We start from the raw sequence: 20361 nt of genomic DNA, 5'->3' as shown, positions 1-20361 counted from the left end.
CTGCCGCACAGCTAGGCTCCCACAAGACAAAGAAGAGAACTGGGAGTGGGTTGCAGTGCTTTTTAAATTGCCATTTGGGGGCAGCTGGTTCCCCTGTGTGCTGTGAGGGTAGAGTTCCCGGCCAAGCTAACCCTGGAACACAGGAGGATGCAAAGCCACATGGATTTCTTCCCAGGAGGACTTTTCAGAGCCTTCGTGACTCTAAAGTGCAGTCTGAATCTTATAAAGGGAGTTTAGTAGGCAGCGTTGCCCAAAAGTTTTGTGCCCCAAGGAATACCTCATAGTATCTCCCAGGACGAAGATTCCACACCCACAGTGTAGGGAGTACCGGCTTAGCATTGGACAGTCTGAGCTTTGGGGTCAAATTTAAGATCAAGTCTTGCCACTTACTGTTAAACCTTGGGTAAGTTACCTAACTTCACTGAGTTGCAGTTCCCATCTGAAAATTGGAGTGAGAACACTATCCAGATATTTTGAGGACTAAGCATTGTCTTGTATATAAAGCTAATAAGCACAGTATCTGGAGCTCAAGAAGCTGTTAACATTATAGTTTAACTGTCCAGCCAGATCACCCAGAATAAGTTTATCTACTACCCTAGATTCCACGTGCACACAGCTGACTCTCAGCCCAGGGCATCCAGCGCAGAGTACCCTCCGCTCCACACCACACTGCTGGCCTCCTGCTTCAGGCTGCAGACATAACACCTTCCTCCCCGCTCCAAGCCACTCTTCTTTCCTCCTATCTCAACATCCGGTTGCCCAAAGCAGAAGTCTGGGAGCCATGAAAGAGCCTCAGCCACTCCTCCATGGAGTCAGTCACCCAGTGACATCAATGCCACTTATTAAGGGGATTCTAGGTTATCAAATTCTTCTCTCCATTCCCACAGCTCCAATCCAGACTGCATCTGGGCCCGGCCCACAGTCAGGTTAGATTCTTTGCCATTCCTACTGGCAGGAAATATTTCATTCAGTCCACCCCGTAAACTTTTGTTTATCCTTGAAGTTCCAGCTAAGGGGTCACACCTTCCAAAGTCCCTCTGCTAATGCTTCGCTCTCCCTCCAGCCAGTCCCAGTGTTTTCAAACGTTGAGTCCCCACGCCATCAAGCTCTTGGGCAGGAGATACTTTTTTTTTCCCCCATCTTTAAAGCCCTTGGCACAGTACCTGGCACTTAGTAGGACCGTCAATAAATATTTGTTGAATTAAATATACTCAGATTTTCCAAAAAGTTGCCTTCTTCGTTTGAGTGATTCGGTGATTATTTTTCCAGAGGTATAGCCAGCTGTTTCAAAGATTTCCTTGGGTGGTCCCGCAACTTACGACAGCTGCCGTTTATTTGGCCTCGGCTGTGTATCAGGTTCTCTAGCAAGTGCTTTATGTCTGTAACTCATCTCATCTGTGAGCTGACTTCTAGACTGCTCCCATTCCACAGATGAGTACTGTGAGGTTCAGCTAGCCAGTCAATAACCAAGGTAGGGTTCACACCCAGAACTGCCTCTTTCACTCCATATCCATGTTCTACCCTTCATTTAGGAACTGAGATGTTGTTGTTCAGTCGCTAAGTCATGTCTGATTCTTTGTGATCCCATGGACTCCAGCACGCCAGGCTTCCCTGTCCTTCACTATTTCCCAGTTTGTTCAGACTCATGTCCGTCGAGTCAGTGATGTCATCTGATCATCTCTTCCTCTGCTGCCCCCCTTCTCCTCCTGCCCCCTGACTTTCCCAGCATCCAGTTCTTTTCCAGTGAGTCAGCTTTTCACCCAAGTATTGGAGCTTCAGCATCAGTCCTTCAGTGAATATTCAGGATTGATTTTCTTTAGGATTGACTGGTTTGAACTCCTTGCTGTCCAAGGGATTCTCAAAAGTCTTCTCCAGCACCACAGTTTGAAAGCATCAATTCTTCAGTGCTCAGCCTTCATGAGATCTACTTCTATTCTTATCTGTGGTCATCTAGATTTTTAAGAATTACAGTCTTAGTACAGATTTGATCTGCACTTTCCATTGAGGAAAAGAGGCGTGGATTTTTCCTTAGATTGAACTCCCTTAAGGATAATATCCATTTTTATTTGTACCCGTCCTACACCAGTATTTTTCTAAACAGCCCAGGATTAAAGAGAGTAAATACCACCTTAATAGCTAAGTCCCTATGCTGTGAGCTCTGCCCATGATTCTCTAAATGTCTGTTACCTTTACAGTACATTTTCTCACTTAAGAGGAAAATGAGATTATTTCTTTAAGAAGCATTCTCAAGCACTATTTTGGTCCCAGACACTGCTAAACACTGAGTTAAGACTGAGAGTTCTCTGCCTTCCATAAGCTCACAGTCGAATAAGGAGACAACATATATTCTGACTGTAAAACTCAGTGATAAATAAAAAGAACCCTGAACTGAGTCTAAAAGACTTGGATTCGAATCCAAATTCATATCTGCACTCCAAAATTCAGAAAGTTCTGAAAATCAACAGTTCTGTTTTTGTGGTTTTTTTTTTTTTTCATAACTCTTGGAGGCAAAAGCTGATCTAAAGTGAAATTTTTATATAGCCACTATTCAGTCCACTTAATGTGCATATTCCTATATTTTGCTGCAGAAACGATGTCTTTTGGGAGTGCTGCCCATCCCCCAGGGAGGGTTGCAGATAACACATGAGCCTGAGCTCTGGAGGATGTATAGCCCCAGAAGTTGGAAAAGGAATGTGAACTTATGCCTTATTGTGATAGGTTAAAGAAAATGCTTGAAAAAATTTCATAAGGTAGCAAGCAATGAACTTGTGTAAGATGGTCTTAAATGGTATAGACAGTCACACTGTCCATGTAATGGGAGCACAGAGAGGGGAGCAAGTGATTTTTATTGCTGCAGAGTCTAAGAAGAGGGTCAAAGGAAGTAAAATTTCATCCAGGTATTAAAGGGTGAGTTGAATTTCTCACTTCACAGAGAAGCTGTAGAAAAAGGAATCCTGGGCTGAGGGAGGAACATGTAGAAAATGTACAGGAAAAAGAAAAATGTCTTTAAGTAGCTTGAGTGCACGGACTCTGTCACCTTACAGAAAAACTCTGATTATCTGTCGCAATGCAAGAGAGAAGCAGTGTGGATAATACAAAGGGGCAACCAGGCCGCGATCCATTTGCTCTGGGCAGGATTTTTCTCTGGAATGCAGACTTGTTTGTGGGTTCCGGGCTAAGGCCTTCCTGCTTATCCTGGGGGTGGGAGGCTGGCCCCCTTCGTCTCTGCAGGCAAGGATTGAGGACGCCCACCACTCCAAACTGGTGCTCCTCTTAGAGCCCCCTCTGCCTGGTCTGGGGTCAGCCCTTCACCAGCTGGCTTCTCTAGTATCACATTGCCAGGTTCAATTCAAATCAGCCACTTACTACTTTGGGGGGCCTTTAAAAAGTTATCTACCTCTTTGGTGCCTTTGTTCCTTGGCTATGCAATCAGAATAATAGTATGAAAACTCGCATGGAAAGCACTTACCTGAGCGCCTGGCTGGTGCACACTCGAGCAGTAGTTATTATTGTTACAAGGACTCTCCCTCCTCCAGATATGTGTAAATACATACATTTCTTAATACTTAACCTACAAGAGGGGAAAAAAAGCCCTTTCTTTATTTTTCTCTGCCCTGGTCATCAACTTCTTCCTAGTTAACCATTTTCTGTAGAGAGTGTTTCTACATTATTTTGATTGTTTGCAGCTGTTTTTCAGTCATGGTAATAACCATCTGGTGATGTCCATGTGTAGAGTCTTCTCTTGTGTTGTTGGAAGAGGGTGTTTGCTATGACCAGTGTGTTCTCTTTGGCAAAACTCTGTTAGCCTTTGCCCTGCTTCATTCTGTACTCCAAGGCCAAATTTGCCTGTTACTCCAGGTGTCTCTTGACTTCCTACTTTTGCATTCCAGTCCCTTATAATGAAAAGTTCATCTTTTTTGGAGTGCTAGTTCTAGAAGGTCTTGTAGGTCTTCATAGAACCATTCAGCTTCAACTTCTTCATCATTACTGGTTGGGGCATAGACTTGGATTACTGTGATATTGAATGGTTTGCCTTGGAAGCGAACAGAGATCATTCTGTCATTTTTGAGATTGCATCCAAGTACTGCATTTAAGGCTCTTTTGTTGACTATGAGGGCTACTCCATTTCTTCTAAGGGATTCTTGCCCACAGTAGTAGATATAATGGTCATCTAAGTTAAATTCACCCATGCCAGTCCATTTTAGTTCACTGATTCCTAAAATGTCGATGTTCACTCTTGCCATCTCTTGTTTGACCACTTCCAATTTGCCTTGATTCATGGACCTAACATTCCAGGTTCCTATGCAATATTGCTCCTTACAGCATCGGACTTTACTTCCATCACCAGTCACATCCACAACTGGTTGTTTTTGCTTTGGCTCCATCCCTTCATTCTTTCTGGAGTTATTTCTCAACTGTTCTCCAGTAGCATATTGGGCACATACCGACCTGGGGAGTTCATCTTTCAGTGTCGTAACTTTTTGCCTTTTCATATTGTTCATGGGGTTCTCAAGGCAAGAATACTGAAGTAGCTTGCCATTCCCTTCTCCAGAGGACCACATTTTGTCAGAACTCTCCACCATGACCCATCCATCTTGGGTGGTCCTACACGGCATGGCTCATAGTTTCATTGAGTAAGACAAGGCTGTGGTCCGTGTGATGAATTTGATTCGTTTTCTATGACTGTGGTTTTTCATTCTGTCTGTCCTCCGATGGAGAAAGATAAAAGGCTTATGGAAGCTTCCTGATGGGAGAGACTGACTGAGGGTAAAACTGGGTCTTGTTCTGATGAGCAGGGCTATGTTCCCTCCCTGTTGTTCGAACTGAGGCCAAACTATGGTGGAGGTGATGAAGATAATGGCCACTTCCTTCAAAAGGCCCCGTGCACGCACTGCTGCACTCAGTGCCCCTGACCCTGCAGCAGGCCCCCGCCGACCCACGATGGATCATGGATCATCGTGGACCATTGTGGATGATCATCGTGGTAATTGTTGGATCATCGATAAAGCAAGGGAGTTCCAGAAAAACATCTACTTCTGCTTTATTGACTGCGCCAAAGCCTTTGACTATGTGGATCACAACAAACTGTGGAAAATTCTTCAAGAGATGAGAATACCAGACGACCTGACCTGCCTCCTGAGAAATCTGTATGCAGGTCAAGAAGCAACAGTTAGAACTGGACATGGAACAACAGACTGGTTCCAAATCAGGAAAGGAGTACATCAAGGCTGTATATTGTCACCCTGCTTATTTAACTTCTATACAGAAATCATCATGCGAAATGCTGGGCTGGATGAAGCACAAGCTGGAATCAAGATTGCCAGGAGAAATATCAATAACCTCAGATACACAGATGACACTACCCTTATGGCAGAAAGTGAAGAAGAACTAAAGAGCCTCTTGATGAGAGTGAAAGAGGAGAGTGAAAAAGTTGGCTTAAAGCAACATTCAGAAAACTAAGATCACGGCATCTGGTCCCATCACTTCATGGGAAATAGGTGGGGAAACAGTGGAAACAGTGGCTGACTTTATTTTTCTGGGCTCCAAAATCACTGCAGATGGTGACTGCAGCCGTGAAATTAAAAAACGCTTACTCCTTGGAAGAAAAGCTATGACCAACCTAGATAGCATATTAAAAAGCAGACATTACTTTGCCAGCAAAGGTCCATCTAGTCAAAGCTATGGTTTTTCCAGTGGTCATGTATGGATGTGAGAGTTGGACTATACAGAAACCTGAGTGCCAAAGAACTGATGCTTTTGAACTGTGGTGTTGGAGAAGACTCTTGAGAGTCCCTTGGACTGCAAGGAGATCCATCAAGTCAATTCTAAAGGAAATCAGTCCTGAATATTCGTTGGAAGGACTTATGCTGAAGCTGAAACTCCAATACTTTGGCCACCTGATGCAAAGAACTGACTCATTTGAAAAGACCCTGTTGCTAGGAAAGATTGAAGGTGGGAGGAGAATGGGACGACAGAGAATGAGATGGTTGGATGGTATCACCAACTTAATGGACATAGGTCTGAGTAAGCTCCAGGAGTTGGTGATGGACAGGGAGGCCTGGCGTGCTGCAGTCCACAGGGTCGCAAAGAGTCTAACGTGACTGAGGCCTGAACTGAGCAGTTGTGGTAAAGCGCATCCTCCCTTGAGTGTGTGCTGTGCTCAGTCGTGTCTGACTCTCTGTGACCCCATGGACTGTACCCCACCAGGCTCCTCTGTCCATGGAATTTTCCAGGCAAGAATACTAGAGTCGGTTGCCATTTTCCTCCGCCAGGGGGGTCTTCCCAACCTAGGGATCAAACCCACATCTCTTGCATCTCCTGCATTGACAGGCAGATTCTTTACCACTAGCACCACCTGGGAAGTCCATGGCCCGTCTTACTTTGGTCATAATCCAGTACAAGGATTCCCAGGGTAGGTCCCTGGAGGTCCTTGTAGGCCTTCAGAGGGGTTCCCATGCTAATTTCAGCTGCTGGATTAGAGCAAGGTAAATAAGAGCACCTTGAAAGTAGATAAGCCCCTCCCTGACCAATTCTTCTGAAAGTGAAAGTTGCTCAGTCATGTCTGACCCCATGGCGTATACAGTCCATGGAATTCGCCAGGCCAGAATACTGGAGTGAGTAGCCTTTCCTTTCTGCAGGGTATCTATCCGACCCAAGGATCGAACCCAGGTCTCCCACGTTGCAGGCAGATTCTTTACCAGCTGAGCCACAAGGGAAGCCCAAGAATACTGGAGTGGGTAACCTATCCCTTCTCCAGGGGATCTTCCAGACCCAGGAATCAAACTGGGGTCTCCTGCATTGCAGGTGGATTCTTTACCAACTGAGCTCTGAGGGAAGCCCGGCCAATTCTCCTCCTCTGTGTAAATTTCATCATTTCCAGGAGCCTTCATTTCCTGCTTGAAAAATTGGGAATATTTATACTTTTGTCACAGGAATCTTGGATTATGCATTTAAATCCTTCAGCACAGGGGCTTCCCTGGTGGCCCTGCTTCCCCTTCAGGGGCACAGGTTAGATCCCTGGTCAGGAAACTAGAGATCCTGAATACCAGCCTGACTCTGCCAGAAACAAAAGTTAAGCCCTTACCATAGGACCTGGTGTATAATAAACACCTCATAAATACCTGTCACCTTTATTACTACCAGTACAAGCCGTTTCTTGGAAATCACACTTTTATCCTTAGTGGAGCCTCAGGTATAATTAAAAGGTCAGATTACAGCAGGAAGCAGGTTGAATTACATCAGCTTAGTGAAGTGACACTGTTGCCTAATGCTAAGAACCTCTGGTTGGCTGTTACATGTGCCTTCAGTAAGTAAAAATAAGGAGAATTATTACTTAACGAGTACATTTGGGCAGAGAAAAGCACTGCAAACAAGAAGTCTTAGAGGTGTAGAGAAAGACAGAAAAGGATTCTCTAATAATTAAAAGTCACAAGGCTCCGTTGGTCTGTTAATGATACACTGATCAGCCCTTTCCGGTTGGAAGGTCTCCTTTTATTAAAAAAACAAAAGTAGCACGTGGGCATTGCCACTGGACAGGTTTTACCCATTAACCAACATTCCAGTGGATACAGACCATGATGTCTAGGGCGGAGACATTATGAGCAGAGGCAGTTACCATACAGACTTGAAATGGAAAGAGCCCTTGGAAGGGATCAAGTGCAGGTGAAGGTGATGGTGACCTCACCCCCACTTTACAAATAAAGAAATGGAAGCCTGGAGCACGGGAGAAACCTGCTCTTGGTGACAAAGCCGTCTGAGGTGGAGCTTCACACTGAGACCAGCCGCTCTCCATCCAGCATCCTTTCTGACAGACCAGGATCCTCATCATGAAGGGATGTCTCTCCAGGGGGCGAGCTCCAGTCGCCCAGGGAGTTCTTTCCCACCTCCATGAGCCATCTCTCTTTTTCCCTCACCACACTGCAGCTAACAGAAATGTCTTCCCTATGTGTGATGGAGCAAAAAGAAAAATTGGAGAATAAGCGAGCCATGCAAGGGTTTCCTGGTTTTTCCTTGGGGTGCCCCTTATCTGGAGATTCTGATTCAGTGGGTCAGAGCTGGGGTCTGAGAATCCATAATACTAGTATACCAGGTGAATCAAGGAAGTTTGGACAGCACAGGGCTAACCCAGGCCCACAGGAGTGTTAACCATTTTCTGCCCTGGAGTGGGCGGTGGGGTCAAGAGGTCACCAGGACGGTCCACTTGCAGTTAATGAGAGTTAACCTGTATCCTGTGCAAATTCCTTGTAGCTCCTATCTCCTAACAAAACCCTCATCCCTGGGCACACAATGGCAGCTCAAAAATGTTGCTGCCTGACCTACTTTGGGGAGATGATCTGAGCAAAAGACTCCCTGTCTAGCCTGGGTGACATGAACATCTCTCTGGCTTTGTGCTTAGACTGAAGAACCTGGAGCTGGCTGCTGTGGGCGGATCAGACGTCCATGTGAAGATGCTGGCGGCCCCTATCAATCCATCTGACATAAATATGATCCAAGGTAACCTTGGTTTCTGTGGCTTATGTTAATTGGCTTTTTTGCTTAGCCGCCACCTCGTTTTCATTCCTCCCCAGGTGTGGGTGTGAAATTCCTGTGATTAGCGGCAGCTGTTCTCCAGATGAGGCTGTCTGCACACTGTGTGAGCCCCCTCTGGCCTCTCCCCTAGAATGTGAGGCTTTTCAAGAGTTAGGAAAATTGCAGTGAGGGAGCAAACCAGCCATTGTGAAGTGCCGGCAGTATGCTGGGCTCAATCCCTGCGTTATCTAATCTCATAATAACCTGTGAAAGTGAGGAGTATATCCCCTTTTACAGATGAAGAAGCTCAGGCTCAGAGAGGTTGGTCAGTCACAGCTGGTCAGATCGGGCTGAGGTCCGTCTGACTCCAACCCACCCAAGCTTCATGGATGACCCTCTGTGCTCTTCTCCCTTAGGAAACTACGGCCTCCTTCCCCAGCTGCCTGCTGTTGGAGGGAACGAAGGTGTTGGACAGGTCATAGCCGTGGGCAGCAGTGTGACCGGGGTGAAGCCAGGAGACTGGGTGATCCCAGCGAATCCTGGCTTGGGTGAGTTTCTCCAGGTGTCTCCAGCATGTGTTGTTTCAGATCCTATTTCACAGACATGGTACACATTTCCTCCTTGCCTCAGTGTAAGAAAACAGCACAGGATTTACTACTAAGTCCATACACCCACCTCCAAGGGGATGGAAGCTGGGCCAGGGGAGCAGCATCTCTGTTTCTTTCGCTCAGGAGACAGTGCATCAGCTCTCAGCACTGTGCACCCATGTTGACTAGAGCTCTTACATCCCTAGGGAATGTAGGGTGCAACAGGGACTCAAAGAAGACAGCCCCTGCCCTCCGGGAGGTTAAAATCTTAACTGACGAAATCTCCAAATCAACAACCTCCACAAAGGGAGTGTTGCAGGTTCGCGGAAAGCAGAGGCAACTCTGGCAACTGTGTGTGTGAGAAAGACAGTCTCGAGGGCTTCAGGAGGAGGCTTCATTGTCAGGGACCTCTGATGGATGAATTTTGGTAGGTGGAGATGAGCCCTACATGGTGGCATGTGAAGAACACAAATGGAGCAAAGACATAAAGGTGACTTTTGGAAATGGAGGAAAACTCGGTGTAGCCTCCGCAGAGGGTGTGCACGTGGGAGGGGACCACAGAAGAAAGTGAGGGGGGTGCAGTCACAGAGCGGGCGGGGCCGCCTGGGAAGTTTCTTTGAAACAGGGTGAGGAGTCTTTGTTTGTTTGTTTGTTTTTCCTTTATTTGTATTAGTTGGAGGCTAATTACTTTACAATATTGTAGTGGTTTTTGCCATACATTGACATGAATCAGCCATGGATTTACATGTGTTCCCCATCCCGATCCCCCCTCCCACCTCCCTCCCCATCCTATCCCTCTGGGTCTTCCCAGTGCACCAGCCCTGAGCACTTGTCTCATGCATCCAACCTAGACTGGTGATCTGTTTCACCCTTGATAATATAGATGTTTCAATGCTGTTCTCTCAGATCATCCCACCCTCGCCTTCTCCCACAGAGTCCAAAAGTCTGTTCTATACATCTGTGTCTCTTTTTCTGTCTTGCATATAGGGTTATCGTTACCATCTTTCTAAATTCCATATATATGCATTAGTATACTGTATTGGTGTTTATCTATCTGGCTTACTTCACTCTGTATAATGGGCTCCAGTTTCATCCATCTCATTAGAACTGATTCAAATATATTCTTTTTAATGGCTGAGTAATATTCTATTGTGTATATGTACCATAGCTTTCTTACCCATTCATCTGCTGATGGGCATCTAGGTTGCTTCCATGTCCTGGCTATTATAAACAGTGCTGTGATGAACATTGGGGTGCACGTGTCTCTTTCAGTTCTGATTTCCTTGGTGTGTATGCCCAGCAGTGGGATTGCTGGGTCATGTGGCAGTTCTATTTCCAGTTTTTTAAGGAATCTCCACACTGTTCTCCAGAGTGGCTATACTAGTTTGCATTCCCACCAACAATGTAAGAGGGTTCCCTTTTCTCCACACCCTTTCCAGCATTTATTGTTTGTAGACTTTTGGATAGCAGCCATTCTGACTGGCGTGTAATGGTACCTCATTGTGGTTTTGATTTGCATTTCTCTGATAATGAGTGATGTTGAGCATCTTTTCATGTGTTTGTTAGCCATCTGTATGTCTTCTTTGGAGGAATGTCTGTTTAGATCTTTGGCCCATTTTTTTGATTGGGTCATTTATTTTTCTGGAATTGAGCTGCAGGAGTTGCTTATATATTTTTGAGATTAATCCTTTGTCTGTTGCTTCGTTTGCTATTATTTTCTCCCATCCTGAAGGCTGTCTTTTCACCTTGCTTATAGTTTCCTTTGTTGTGCAAAAGCTTTTAAGTTTAATTAGGTCCCATTTGTTTATTTTTGCTTTTATTTCCAATATTCTGGGAGGTGGGTCATAGAGGATCTTGCTGTGATTTATGTCGGAGAGTGTTTTGCCTATGTTCTCCTCTAGGAGTTTTATAGTTTCTGGTCTTACGTTTAGATCTTTAATCCATTTTGAGTTTATTTTTGTGTATGGTGTTAGAAAGGAGTCTTTGGTGAGATGTGTTTTTTAGCACTTAATGGGTTTTGAGGCACAAACGTCACACAGATGGATCCTGGCAGCAGCCCTGAGAGGGAAGCAGGGCTGACGTTCACCCCATTGGACAGATGAGGAACTGAAGCCTAAGAAGAAGCCCTCGTCCAAACTCAAACAGCAGACTGCAAAGAGAGCCCCCTAGACTCTGGTCGCCTCTGTTTTTCCCGCTTCAACCTGAGGACTCTTGAGGTTATAACTTGCAAAGAGTCAACTCAAGCTTGCTTTGCCAGAAAAGCAGTTAATTGATTTGTGGAACAGGGAGGTACAAGAGATGGAAAGCTTCAGGCACAGCTGGATCTGGAAACCCCAAGTCTGTGAGAGCTCTTTCTTGTTCTCATTAGCCCTCCGATGGGATCCGTCCCCACAGTGATATAGAAATAGCAACAAATATTGACCACTCCTTTTGTACCACGCACTGTTATAAGCACTTTACCTATATTTATTCATATGCCCACAGCGTGAGGTAGATATTGTTATTATTCCCACTTTGCAGGTGGGACAACAGTAAACGTAAAGGATTAAGCAACTAGCCCAAGGTCACCCAGCCGTTAGTTGGTGGAGCTAAGATTCAGACCCATTCTGATACATACCTTTAATGGACAGTCACTGGCAGCCTGAGGTTTACATCATCCTGAGAGCAACAGAATAGCGTGTCCCCCACAATGTGTCCAGTACGACCGCGTCCATCCCCCAGAAGGGCTCTGACCAGCCGCGCCTGGGTCTTTGCCCATCCACGAGCCTATCACCAGGGGCTGGGGCTTGGGCCGCTCCCAGTTGCCCTGGCTGAGTCTCTTGCCAACATCTGTGGTGTAGAGAGTGGGGCCTTGCAGTTGTCAATCCCAGAGGTTAGAATGAAGAATGTACTGGGCAGGAAAAAAAAACAGCACCAGGAGTCTACAAAGCTCTTTCCTTCTCTGAGATCAGGGGTGCTTCCAAGAATGGCCCCACCCTCTCCTATACCCCGCCTCCCCCCCCCCGCCACGCCCCCCTCCCCCCGCCCCGGGATTCACCGGCTACGATTGGTGCTTCAGGCCACCCACCCCCTACCCCAGGCGGAGTGAAGGGCCCCCAGCATGGGTCAGACACAGTCTCTGCCCTCCACGTGCCCTTGGCTGGGGCACTTACCACAGTGCAGTGTAACGAGTGCTGTCATCCCAGGGTGAACACAAAGGCAAGAGCTCCCTGTCTTGGGGAGCGTCAGGAAAGGCTTCCCAGAGAAGTGAGGCTTGAACTGGGGTCCCCAACCCCACCCCACCCCCGGGGCCTCGGACCCGGTCCCGGTCTGAGGCTGTTAGGAACCAGGCTGCACAACAGGAGCTTCCTCTGCCGCTTTCCCGCCACTCCTATTACCACCTGATCCTCCACCCCCCACCACTGCTGCAAAAAAGTTACCTCCCACAAAACCAGCCTCTGGTGCAAAAAGGTTGGGGACCGCTGGTCTAGAAGACAGCGGAAACACAGCCAGGGGCCGAGGTGTGGCAATGGGAGAAGGCACAGCGCCGGCAGCAGTGCAGCCCGCTCTGCAGCTGGGTCACGGCGGGGTGCAGAGAAGCAAGCGGAGGCTGGAGATGTCGATGGGGTCCTGGTCACGGAGAGCTCACACCCACAGTCGCTGTGTGGAGGTGGGGGGAACTGATGAAGGGTGAAGGCGAGGGACAATTTGATCAGACGTGTACCTTACAGAGAACGCTCTGAAAGGGCAGAGGGTGCGGGGGGACAGGAAGCCAGTGAGGAGGTGGCCGAGTGATTCAAGCTTCAGATGATAAGGGTCTGGACAGACAGTGCCGTGGGATTGGAGAGACGGATGAACAGAGAAGCCGGCGTGAGAGGGCTTGGTGATTAGATGGGAGAGAAGAGAGGACGCGGACCGGGAGTGTGTGGGATTGCACGTGTGTGGTGGTGGCGTAGCCAGAACTGGGATTTCTCCCCCAGAGACAAGGTGCTTCTTCTAAACCAGGTGCCAGTCGGACAGGATGAGGGTTTTATCATTGTCTAGACGATAATTAACTCGGTTTATTCAGTAAACATCTTGTGAGCATCCGTAGCGTGTGGGGCTCTAGCGTGCAGCAGTGAACAGACACAGTCTTTCTTCTAGAAAAGACTGCCGTTGAGTACAGTGGCCATCATTAAACAGAGAAGTCCTCAGCTGGCCAGATCTTGGGCATTTCTCATGCTCTGAGCCACTCAGCTGCTGCTGTGCCTGTAGTCAGCCTTTTCCCCAGACCCAGGGGAGGCACGGCCAGAGAATGTGCGAACTGACTTGCCCGTTGGAAACACTCAGACCCCCCTGAGGCACCTCGGGGCCTAGCAAGCACTGGCCTGGGGGTCAGAGGCAGGCTCTCCTTCCTCCACCAACACTACCACCCCCCATGACCTTGTTTAAATCACAGTGACCTTGAGCCTCAGTTTCCCCATCTCTATAATGGAGCTAATTATCGTTGCCTTGTGAGTCTCAACTGAAGGAATACATACAATGACCTTTGCAAACACTAAATTTCCATATGCATTAGATGAGAGATTGGCAAACTTTTTTCTTAAAGGGCCAATGAGTATATATTTTAGACTTTGCAGCCCATTCCACTTCTGCTCAACTCTGCCGTTGTAAATAGTCATAAACAATACATTAAAAAGTGGGCTATGTTCCAGTGAAACTTTATTTACAAAAACAGGTGGTGAGCCAGGTTTGGCCCATGATCCATAGTCTAGTGACCCCTGCATTAGAAGACGGAGACAGTTAAGGCTTGGGTGCGCATGAGTCGGGGCTGGGACCCCTCAGAACTCAGGCTTGGGAAATTCCGGTCAGAAACGGAGACCATGGGGGGCTCCACCCCTGCTGTGTGCCGGGCACAGTGACAGTCTGTGCAGCCTTCACACTGATGGGAGTGTTGTCCTCCACACTTCATAGATCAGGAGAACTGCAGCTCAGAGAGGGTGACGTGATCATTCAAAGTCAGACAACTAGCGAGCCGCAGAGCTGGGGTTTTTAAGCAGCTCTCTTCAACTCGAAAGCCTAAGGGTTTCTACTTTCCCCTAAAAGCCCTGGAGGCTGACGTGGAAGCTGCCCCCATCCCACCCGGGTTCTCTTAAGAAGAGGATTAGCGACTGCCAAGCCCCAGAAATCCATGTCAAGGGCTGGATTTCCATTGTCCTGCCATTAAGAGGAATTAGAAAACACCTTTGATTTCATGCACAGAGAGCCATTCACTAAGCGTTTGGCACAGAGTAGAGAACAGTAAATGTTGACTAAGATGAAGGGGGTGATGATTATAAAGATGATGCTGAAAATCTGAAAACTAGGCTGCCCAAAGCCCAGACAAAGACAAGACAGCTTCTGGACTTCAAAGCACCCCTTCTGTTTTTCAGTCTCTTATTTTCTCAGCCAGCAGTCTTCTCTGGGATTGACACAGCCTTTAGTAAAGAGTGTTCCTGCCTCCTGGCCCCAGTTCCAGACCCCTAAAGCCCACCTTGTTTCTCCCCTCTTGCAGCACACCTAACAGCCTGCCCCCCGCTCCCCACCCTGGACCACAATAGAGCCAGGACAGTGGGTCATGAGCACACAGTCAAGAACTTTGGAAGAATAGGCTGAGGACCCCTGAGACAGCACGCTAACAAGGCTCCAGGTCGTTACCCTAAGGTGACTGAGCAAGTCCTCCGCAAGCCAGGGCTTGAATCTGCGTATGTCTGACTCTGGCTTATGTGGGTCCCTGCGTGCAGGGGTGAGGACCTGTCACCTCCTCACATCCTGTTGATTCTATCTTCAAAACATAATTCAGAGCCATCTACTCTTCTTCGTCCCTGCTACCAAAGTCTAGGCAACCAGCATCTTACTTCTGGGCCCCTCCAGTAGCCCCCTGATTAGCCTTCCTATTTCTACTCTGCCCTTTCCCCACATCTTTTCCACATAGCAATAGAGTGATTTTTTTTTTTTTTTTTCAATTGAAGTATAGTTGATTTGGGGCTTCCCAAGTATCTCAGTGATAAAAAATCTACCTGCCAATGCGGGAGATGCAGGAGACCCAGTTTCAATCCTTGGGTCGGGAAGATCCCCTGGAGGAGGAAATGGCAACCCACTCCAGTATTCTTGCCTGGAGAATTCCATGGACAGTGGAGCCTGGTGGGCTGCAGTCCATGGGGTGGCAAAGAGTCGGACACGACTGAGTACACGACACATACTTGTGCCAATCTCTGCTCTGCGGCAGAGGGACTCGGTTATACATATATAGACATTCTTTTTTTATATTCTTTTCCACTATGTCTTATCATAGGATGCTGAATATAGTTCCCTGTCCTATACAGTAGGACCTTGTTTGTCCATTCTAAACATAATAGTTGGCATCTACCAACCCAAGACTCCCAATCCATCCCGCTCTCTCACCACCTTGCCCTTAGCAATGGCAGATCTCTTCTCTGTGTCTGTGAGTCTGTTTCTGTTTTGTAGATAGGTTTATTTGTGCCATATTTTTGAGTGATGTCCTGTGGTATTTGTCTTTCTCTGTATGACGTACACTTCACTTATTAAAATAATCTCAAGTTGCATCCACATTGCTGCAGATGGCATTATTTCATTCGTTTTTATGGCTGAGTAGTATTCCATTGTATATGTGTACCACGTCTTCTTTATCCATTCATCTGTTGATGGACATTTAGGTCATTTCCATGTCTCAGCTGTTGTAAGCAGTGCTACTGGAAACTTAGGAGTGATGTATTTTTTTGAACTATAGTTTTGTCTGGGTATATTTCCAGGAGTAGGATTGATGGATCATGTGGCAACTCTATTTTTAGTTTTCTGAGGAACCTCCATACTGTTCTCCATAGTGGCTGTACCAGCTTACTTTCCCACCAGCAGTGTAGGAGGGTTCCTTTCTCTCCTCATGCTCTCCAGCGTTTATTTGTCGACTTTAATGATGGCCATTCTGACCACCAGTGTGAGATGGTACCTTATTGTAGTTTTGATTTGCATGTCTCTAATAACTAGTGATGTCAAGCCTCTTTTCACATGCCTACTGGCCATCCGTACATCTGCAGCAACAAAGTGATCTTAAAGCGTAAATCCAATCACCTCAGACTGACTTTTAAAATTAGAAGCTTCCTGTTCACTAAAACGAAATCCATTCTTCACGCCATGACCCAGAGTACAACATGTCACATAGAGTAAGGTTAAGTATTGTTCTGTGAAACTTTGGCTTCTGTTAGGGGTGTGTGTGTGTGTGTGTGTGTATGTATATATGTACATGGACTGTGTTAGTGTAACACGCAGTTACTGTGGGTCAAGATCTTGAAAGGGGTACTTCCCTGGTAGCTCAGATGGTAAAGCGTCTGTCTGCAATGCAGGAGACCTGGGTTCGATCCCTGAGCCAGGAAGATCCCCTAGAGAAGGAAATGGCAACCCACTCCAGTACCCTTGCCTGGAAAATTCCATGAATGGAGGAGCCTGGTAGGCCACAGTCCATAGGATCGCAAAGAGTCAGACACGACTGAGCAACTTCCCTGGTTCATGACGTCCATCCAGCCAGTGCCGCATCGGCCACATCTCCAGCCACTCTTCCCACCACGGTCTCCCCTCCAGTGTGTATTTGTCCTGTTCCACTCCTGTCTCTGTCCCGCCTCAAGAGTCTGCGCTTCTTACTCCACGGGAATGTTTGTGGACTGCGTGGCTGCATCTCTGGCCTTCACCTCTCAGCCTGTCCCCTCCTCAGAGAAGCTACCCCTCACTCCTCCTGTCTGAAGTCATTTTCTTCCCCCGTTTCTCTCTCCCTGTATAACTTAAAATGTTCATACTTACTCATTTGTGTCTCTCCTGTTCTGCTCCACTTGAGCAAGCACCCCATGAACACCAGGAGCGCGTCATTGTTCAAGGGCCTGGCTCACAGCTGGTGTAGGATGAGTATCTGCCCAGGGAGCCAGGTGACTCGGGGCAGGTCACAGCCTCGGTTCCTGCCCTCTTGAGTGAGGCGTTTAAACTGGACATTTTATCATTCTTTTGTTTGGAACTGGAATGTGGGTCGGGGGTTCAGTTCAGTTCAGTTCAGTCACTCAGTCATGTCCGACTCTTTGCGATCCCATGGACTGTAGCACACCAGGCCTCCCTGTCCATCACCAACTCCCGAAGTTTTCTCAAAGTCATGTCCATTGAGTCGGTGAAGTCATCCAACCATCTCATCCTCTGTCGTCCCCTTCTCCTCCCGCCTTCAATCTTTCCCAGCATCAGGGTCTTTTCCAATGAGTCACTTCTTCGCATCAGGAGCCCAAAGTACTGGAATTTCAGCTTCAGCATCAGTCCTTCCAATGAACACCTAGGACTGATCTCCTTTAGGATGGACTGGTTGGATGTCCTTGCAGTCCAAGGGACTCTCAAGAGTCTTCTCCAGCACCACAGCTCAAAAGCATCAAGTCTTCGGCGCTCAGCTTTCTGTATAGTCCAACTCTCACATCCATACATGACTACTGGAAAAACCATAGTTTTGGCTAGATGGACCTTTGTTGGCAAAGTAATGTCTCTGCTTTTTAATACACTGTCTAGGTTGGTCATAACTTTTCTTCCAAGGAGCAAGCGTCTTTTAATTTCATGGCTGCAGTTACCATCTGCAGTGATTTTGGAGCCCAAAAAGATAACGTCTGTCACTGTTTCCACTGTTTCCCCATCTATTTGGCATGAAGTGATGGGACCAGATGCCATGATCTTACCTTTCTGAATGTTGAGTTTTAAGGTTGGGGGTTAAGGAGCCTTTTTTCCCCAGTTTACAGGATTGTTTCATTTCCCATATATCACGTAATCTGTGCAGCATCTCTTGGGGAGACCACTCAAAGCTCTTCTTGCCGGTGTCATCTGCATAATAGCGTAACCAGAACTCAGTCACTGTGCTCAGACTAGCAGACCAGCAAAGCCAAGGCCCACACCTAGGCCTTCGACTTCGACCTGCATGCTTTTTTCCATAATACCATCCCAAGTCACCCTGCCTTAGGTGAGAATGAGACCCGAGCGGGAACCTGGGGCTTTTTTCAACTTCTCCTGCCCTGATAATGATGTGGCTCTCTCACCCTTGGAGTCCAATAGTTGGAGATCCTCCACCTCCTGCTGTGTGACACCAGCTCAGTCTCCTGGTCACTCATGTGGGGGTAACAGTCTCCCTAACGTAATTATCACCAGGGCTCAAAGACATTCAGAAAGACCTCAAGGTTTTCTTATTTCCCTCCAAGCATTCCTGAAGCCCACCGTCCTTGGTGCCTGTCCACTGAGGAGGGGGAGCTGGGGTTGGGCGTGGGGGGGTCCTTCCTTACTCCCCTGCCTCCCCCCAGGAACCTGGCGGACTGAGGCTGTGTTCGGCGAGGAAGAGCTCATCACAGTCCCAAGTGACATTCCTCTTCAGAGCGCCGCCACCCTGGGCGTCAACCCCTGCACGGCCTACCGGATGCTGATGGACTTTGAGCGGCTGCGGCCAGGTAGGCACCGCGGTGGGCCAGCAGGCCAGGCTTTCCCGACTGGGATGTGACCCACGTCCCGACCCCCGAGGCCTGGGAACTTATGGGTGAGGGCCCGCGAGGAAGACAGCCCCAACCTGGGCGAGTGTGTCTTTTGTTGCTTGAGGTGGAAGGATGTCAGCTTGGGGCCTGGAAAACAGGCAGAAACCCCACGGAGGAGCACACCCTGGAAAACCGCTGAGGGCTCACATTCCCTCGAGCTCGGGGTGGAATTCTGTCACTCAGCAAAAATCGTGGCGCTGTGCTGAGCTCTGGGGCTGCAGAGCTCAGACAAGACAGACACAGTCCCTGTGTTTTCAGTAAAATGCTGAACTTAGCGTTAGTCTCGCCACTCAGCACGGCCGGAGCACTTTCCAGTCCACATACGTGCCCTCCCATGCATCGCCCGTCAAATGCACTGGGCCGTCAGAGCGGCGAGCTGAGGGCCCCAGTCGGCCTCACCGACTGGCAGCTGACCTCTCAGATCAGCAGACCCTTCACCCGTGAAACAGGGAGGCAAGGTTCTGAGTGTTCACGGAGACGTGCCGAGCAGCCCTCAGCCCAGGGCCAGGCCTACAGTGCAGTACAGGGGCGCCCCTGGTACTATCTTCCCTCTTGATAAAGGAGGAGCCTGAGGTCCAGAGAGGTAAATTATTCACCTGAGATCACTCAGCAAGGAATGACAAAGCCAGGTGTTTTATTCAGGGTTTCCCTGAAAGTAGAGCCTAAGACGAGGACTGAGGGCAGAGAGTTCCCTGGGGAGGTGACCCCAAGAAGCAAGAGTGAGGGACTGGGGCGGGCCAGGGACAAGGAAGGGGGAGAAGTCAGTGAAGGCTGGTTCCCGCCATGGGCAACCAGGGCCCAGTCCTGCTGGGGAGCCTCCAGAGACCCTCACAGAATCCTCCTCAAAATTAACCTCCAAGAGACAGGAGGCTGGGCCAGTTACCCACCACCTCCCATCCACCGTGGTTGCAGGGTTACCCTGTACACCACACATATCCGGGAGCCGGCTGGGCCCTAGAGATCTCCCAGCCCATCTCTGCCGCGCTGACAAGGCGACTGAAGTGAGAGATGCGGGAGGGTGGTCGGCTTGGGTGGCGGCTGAAAGCCAGTCCCGGCTTCCTGCAGAGACAGATGCGGGTCCCCCAGCTGTGGCCGAGCAGCCCTGGGTCTCACTAGCAGAAAAAGCCAGCAGGTGTGATCTGGGACCTTAGCTTGGATCCCGCTGCAGCAGAGGCTGTGGTCGCCTGCGTCCCCTCCCCCAAGGCCCCATCTGATTAGGACCGTAGCTGTAGTGGTCTGATCAGGCCCTTCTGACACCACCCACCTCAAGTGCCCATGCCACGTCTCCACTTTCCCGCCCCCAGGGCTGGTGTGAAACACGTGATCTTGACCCATGGTAACAAGTAACACTGTACACTATCCTCTGGCACATAGATATATATGAATATATATGTAATGGAAACCAGTTTCATGGAACAGTATTTACCCTCACCATGTGTGATATACTCCACTATTTTTTATTCTATTTTCCTCAAATTTAACCATTAAGAAGAAAAAAGTTCCAAACCCACTAGGTTGGTTTCATTACCCCCTGGATGGGTGACAGTCTGTAGGCTGACCCTAGCTAAGAATGATGAGCCACCTTCTTCCAGAAAGTCCTCTGTCTCTAGTATGTGGTCCCTGCTGCCTCTCTAAACCTAGCTAGCATCTCAGGGGACTAGAGCCCCTTCCTAGACATGATGGCCCTGGACTCTAATGAAGAGCACCCAATGGGTGCT

General features: G+C 48.3%; 1 protein-coding gene across 1 annotated transcript in view; it reads left to right on the top strand.

The window, feature by feature from the left end:
* Nucleotides 1-20361, top strand: part of MECR (mitochondrial trans-2-enoyl-CoA reductase) — a 37099-nt gene that overhangs the window by 8142 nt on the left and 8596 nt on the right. Inside the window, exons 2-4 of the mRNA XM_061148400.1 lie at nt 8396-8493; nt 8925-9056; nt 18419-18562. Coding sequence (XP_061004383.1) covers nt 8396-8493; nt 8925-9056; nt 18419-18562 — 374 coding nt within the window. The remainder of the gene's footprint in view (nt 1-8395; nt 8494-8924; nt 9057-18418; nt 18563-20361) is intronic.

The sequence above is a fragment of the Dama dama genome, chromosome 8 (genome assembly GCF_033118175.1).
Source record: "Dama dama isolate Ldn47 chromosome 8, ASM3311817v1, whole genome shotgun sequence".
Taxonomy (NCBI): domain Eukaryota; kingdom Metazoa; phylum Chordata; class Mammalia; order Artiodactyla; family Cervidae; genus Dama; species Dama dama.
Note: the sequence above shows the minus strand (reverse complement) of the source record. Positions and strands in the feature narration are given on the sequence as shown.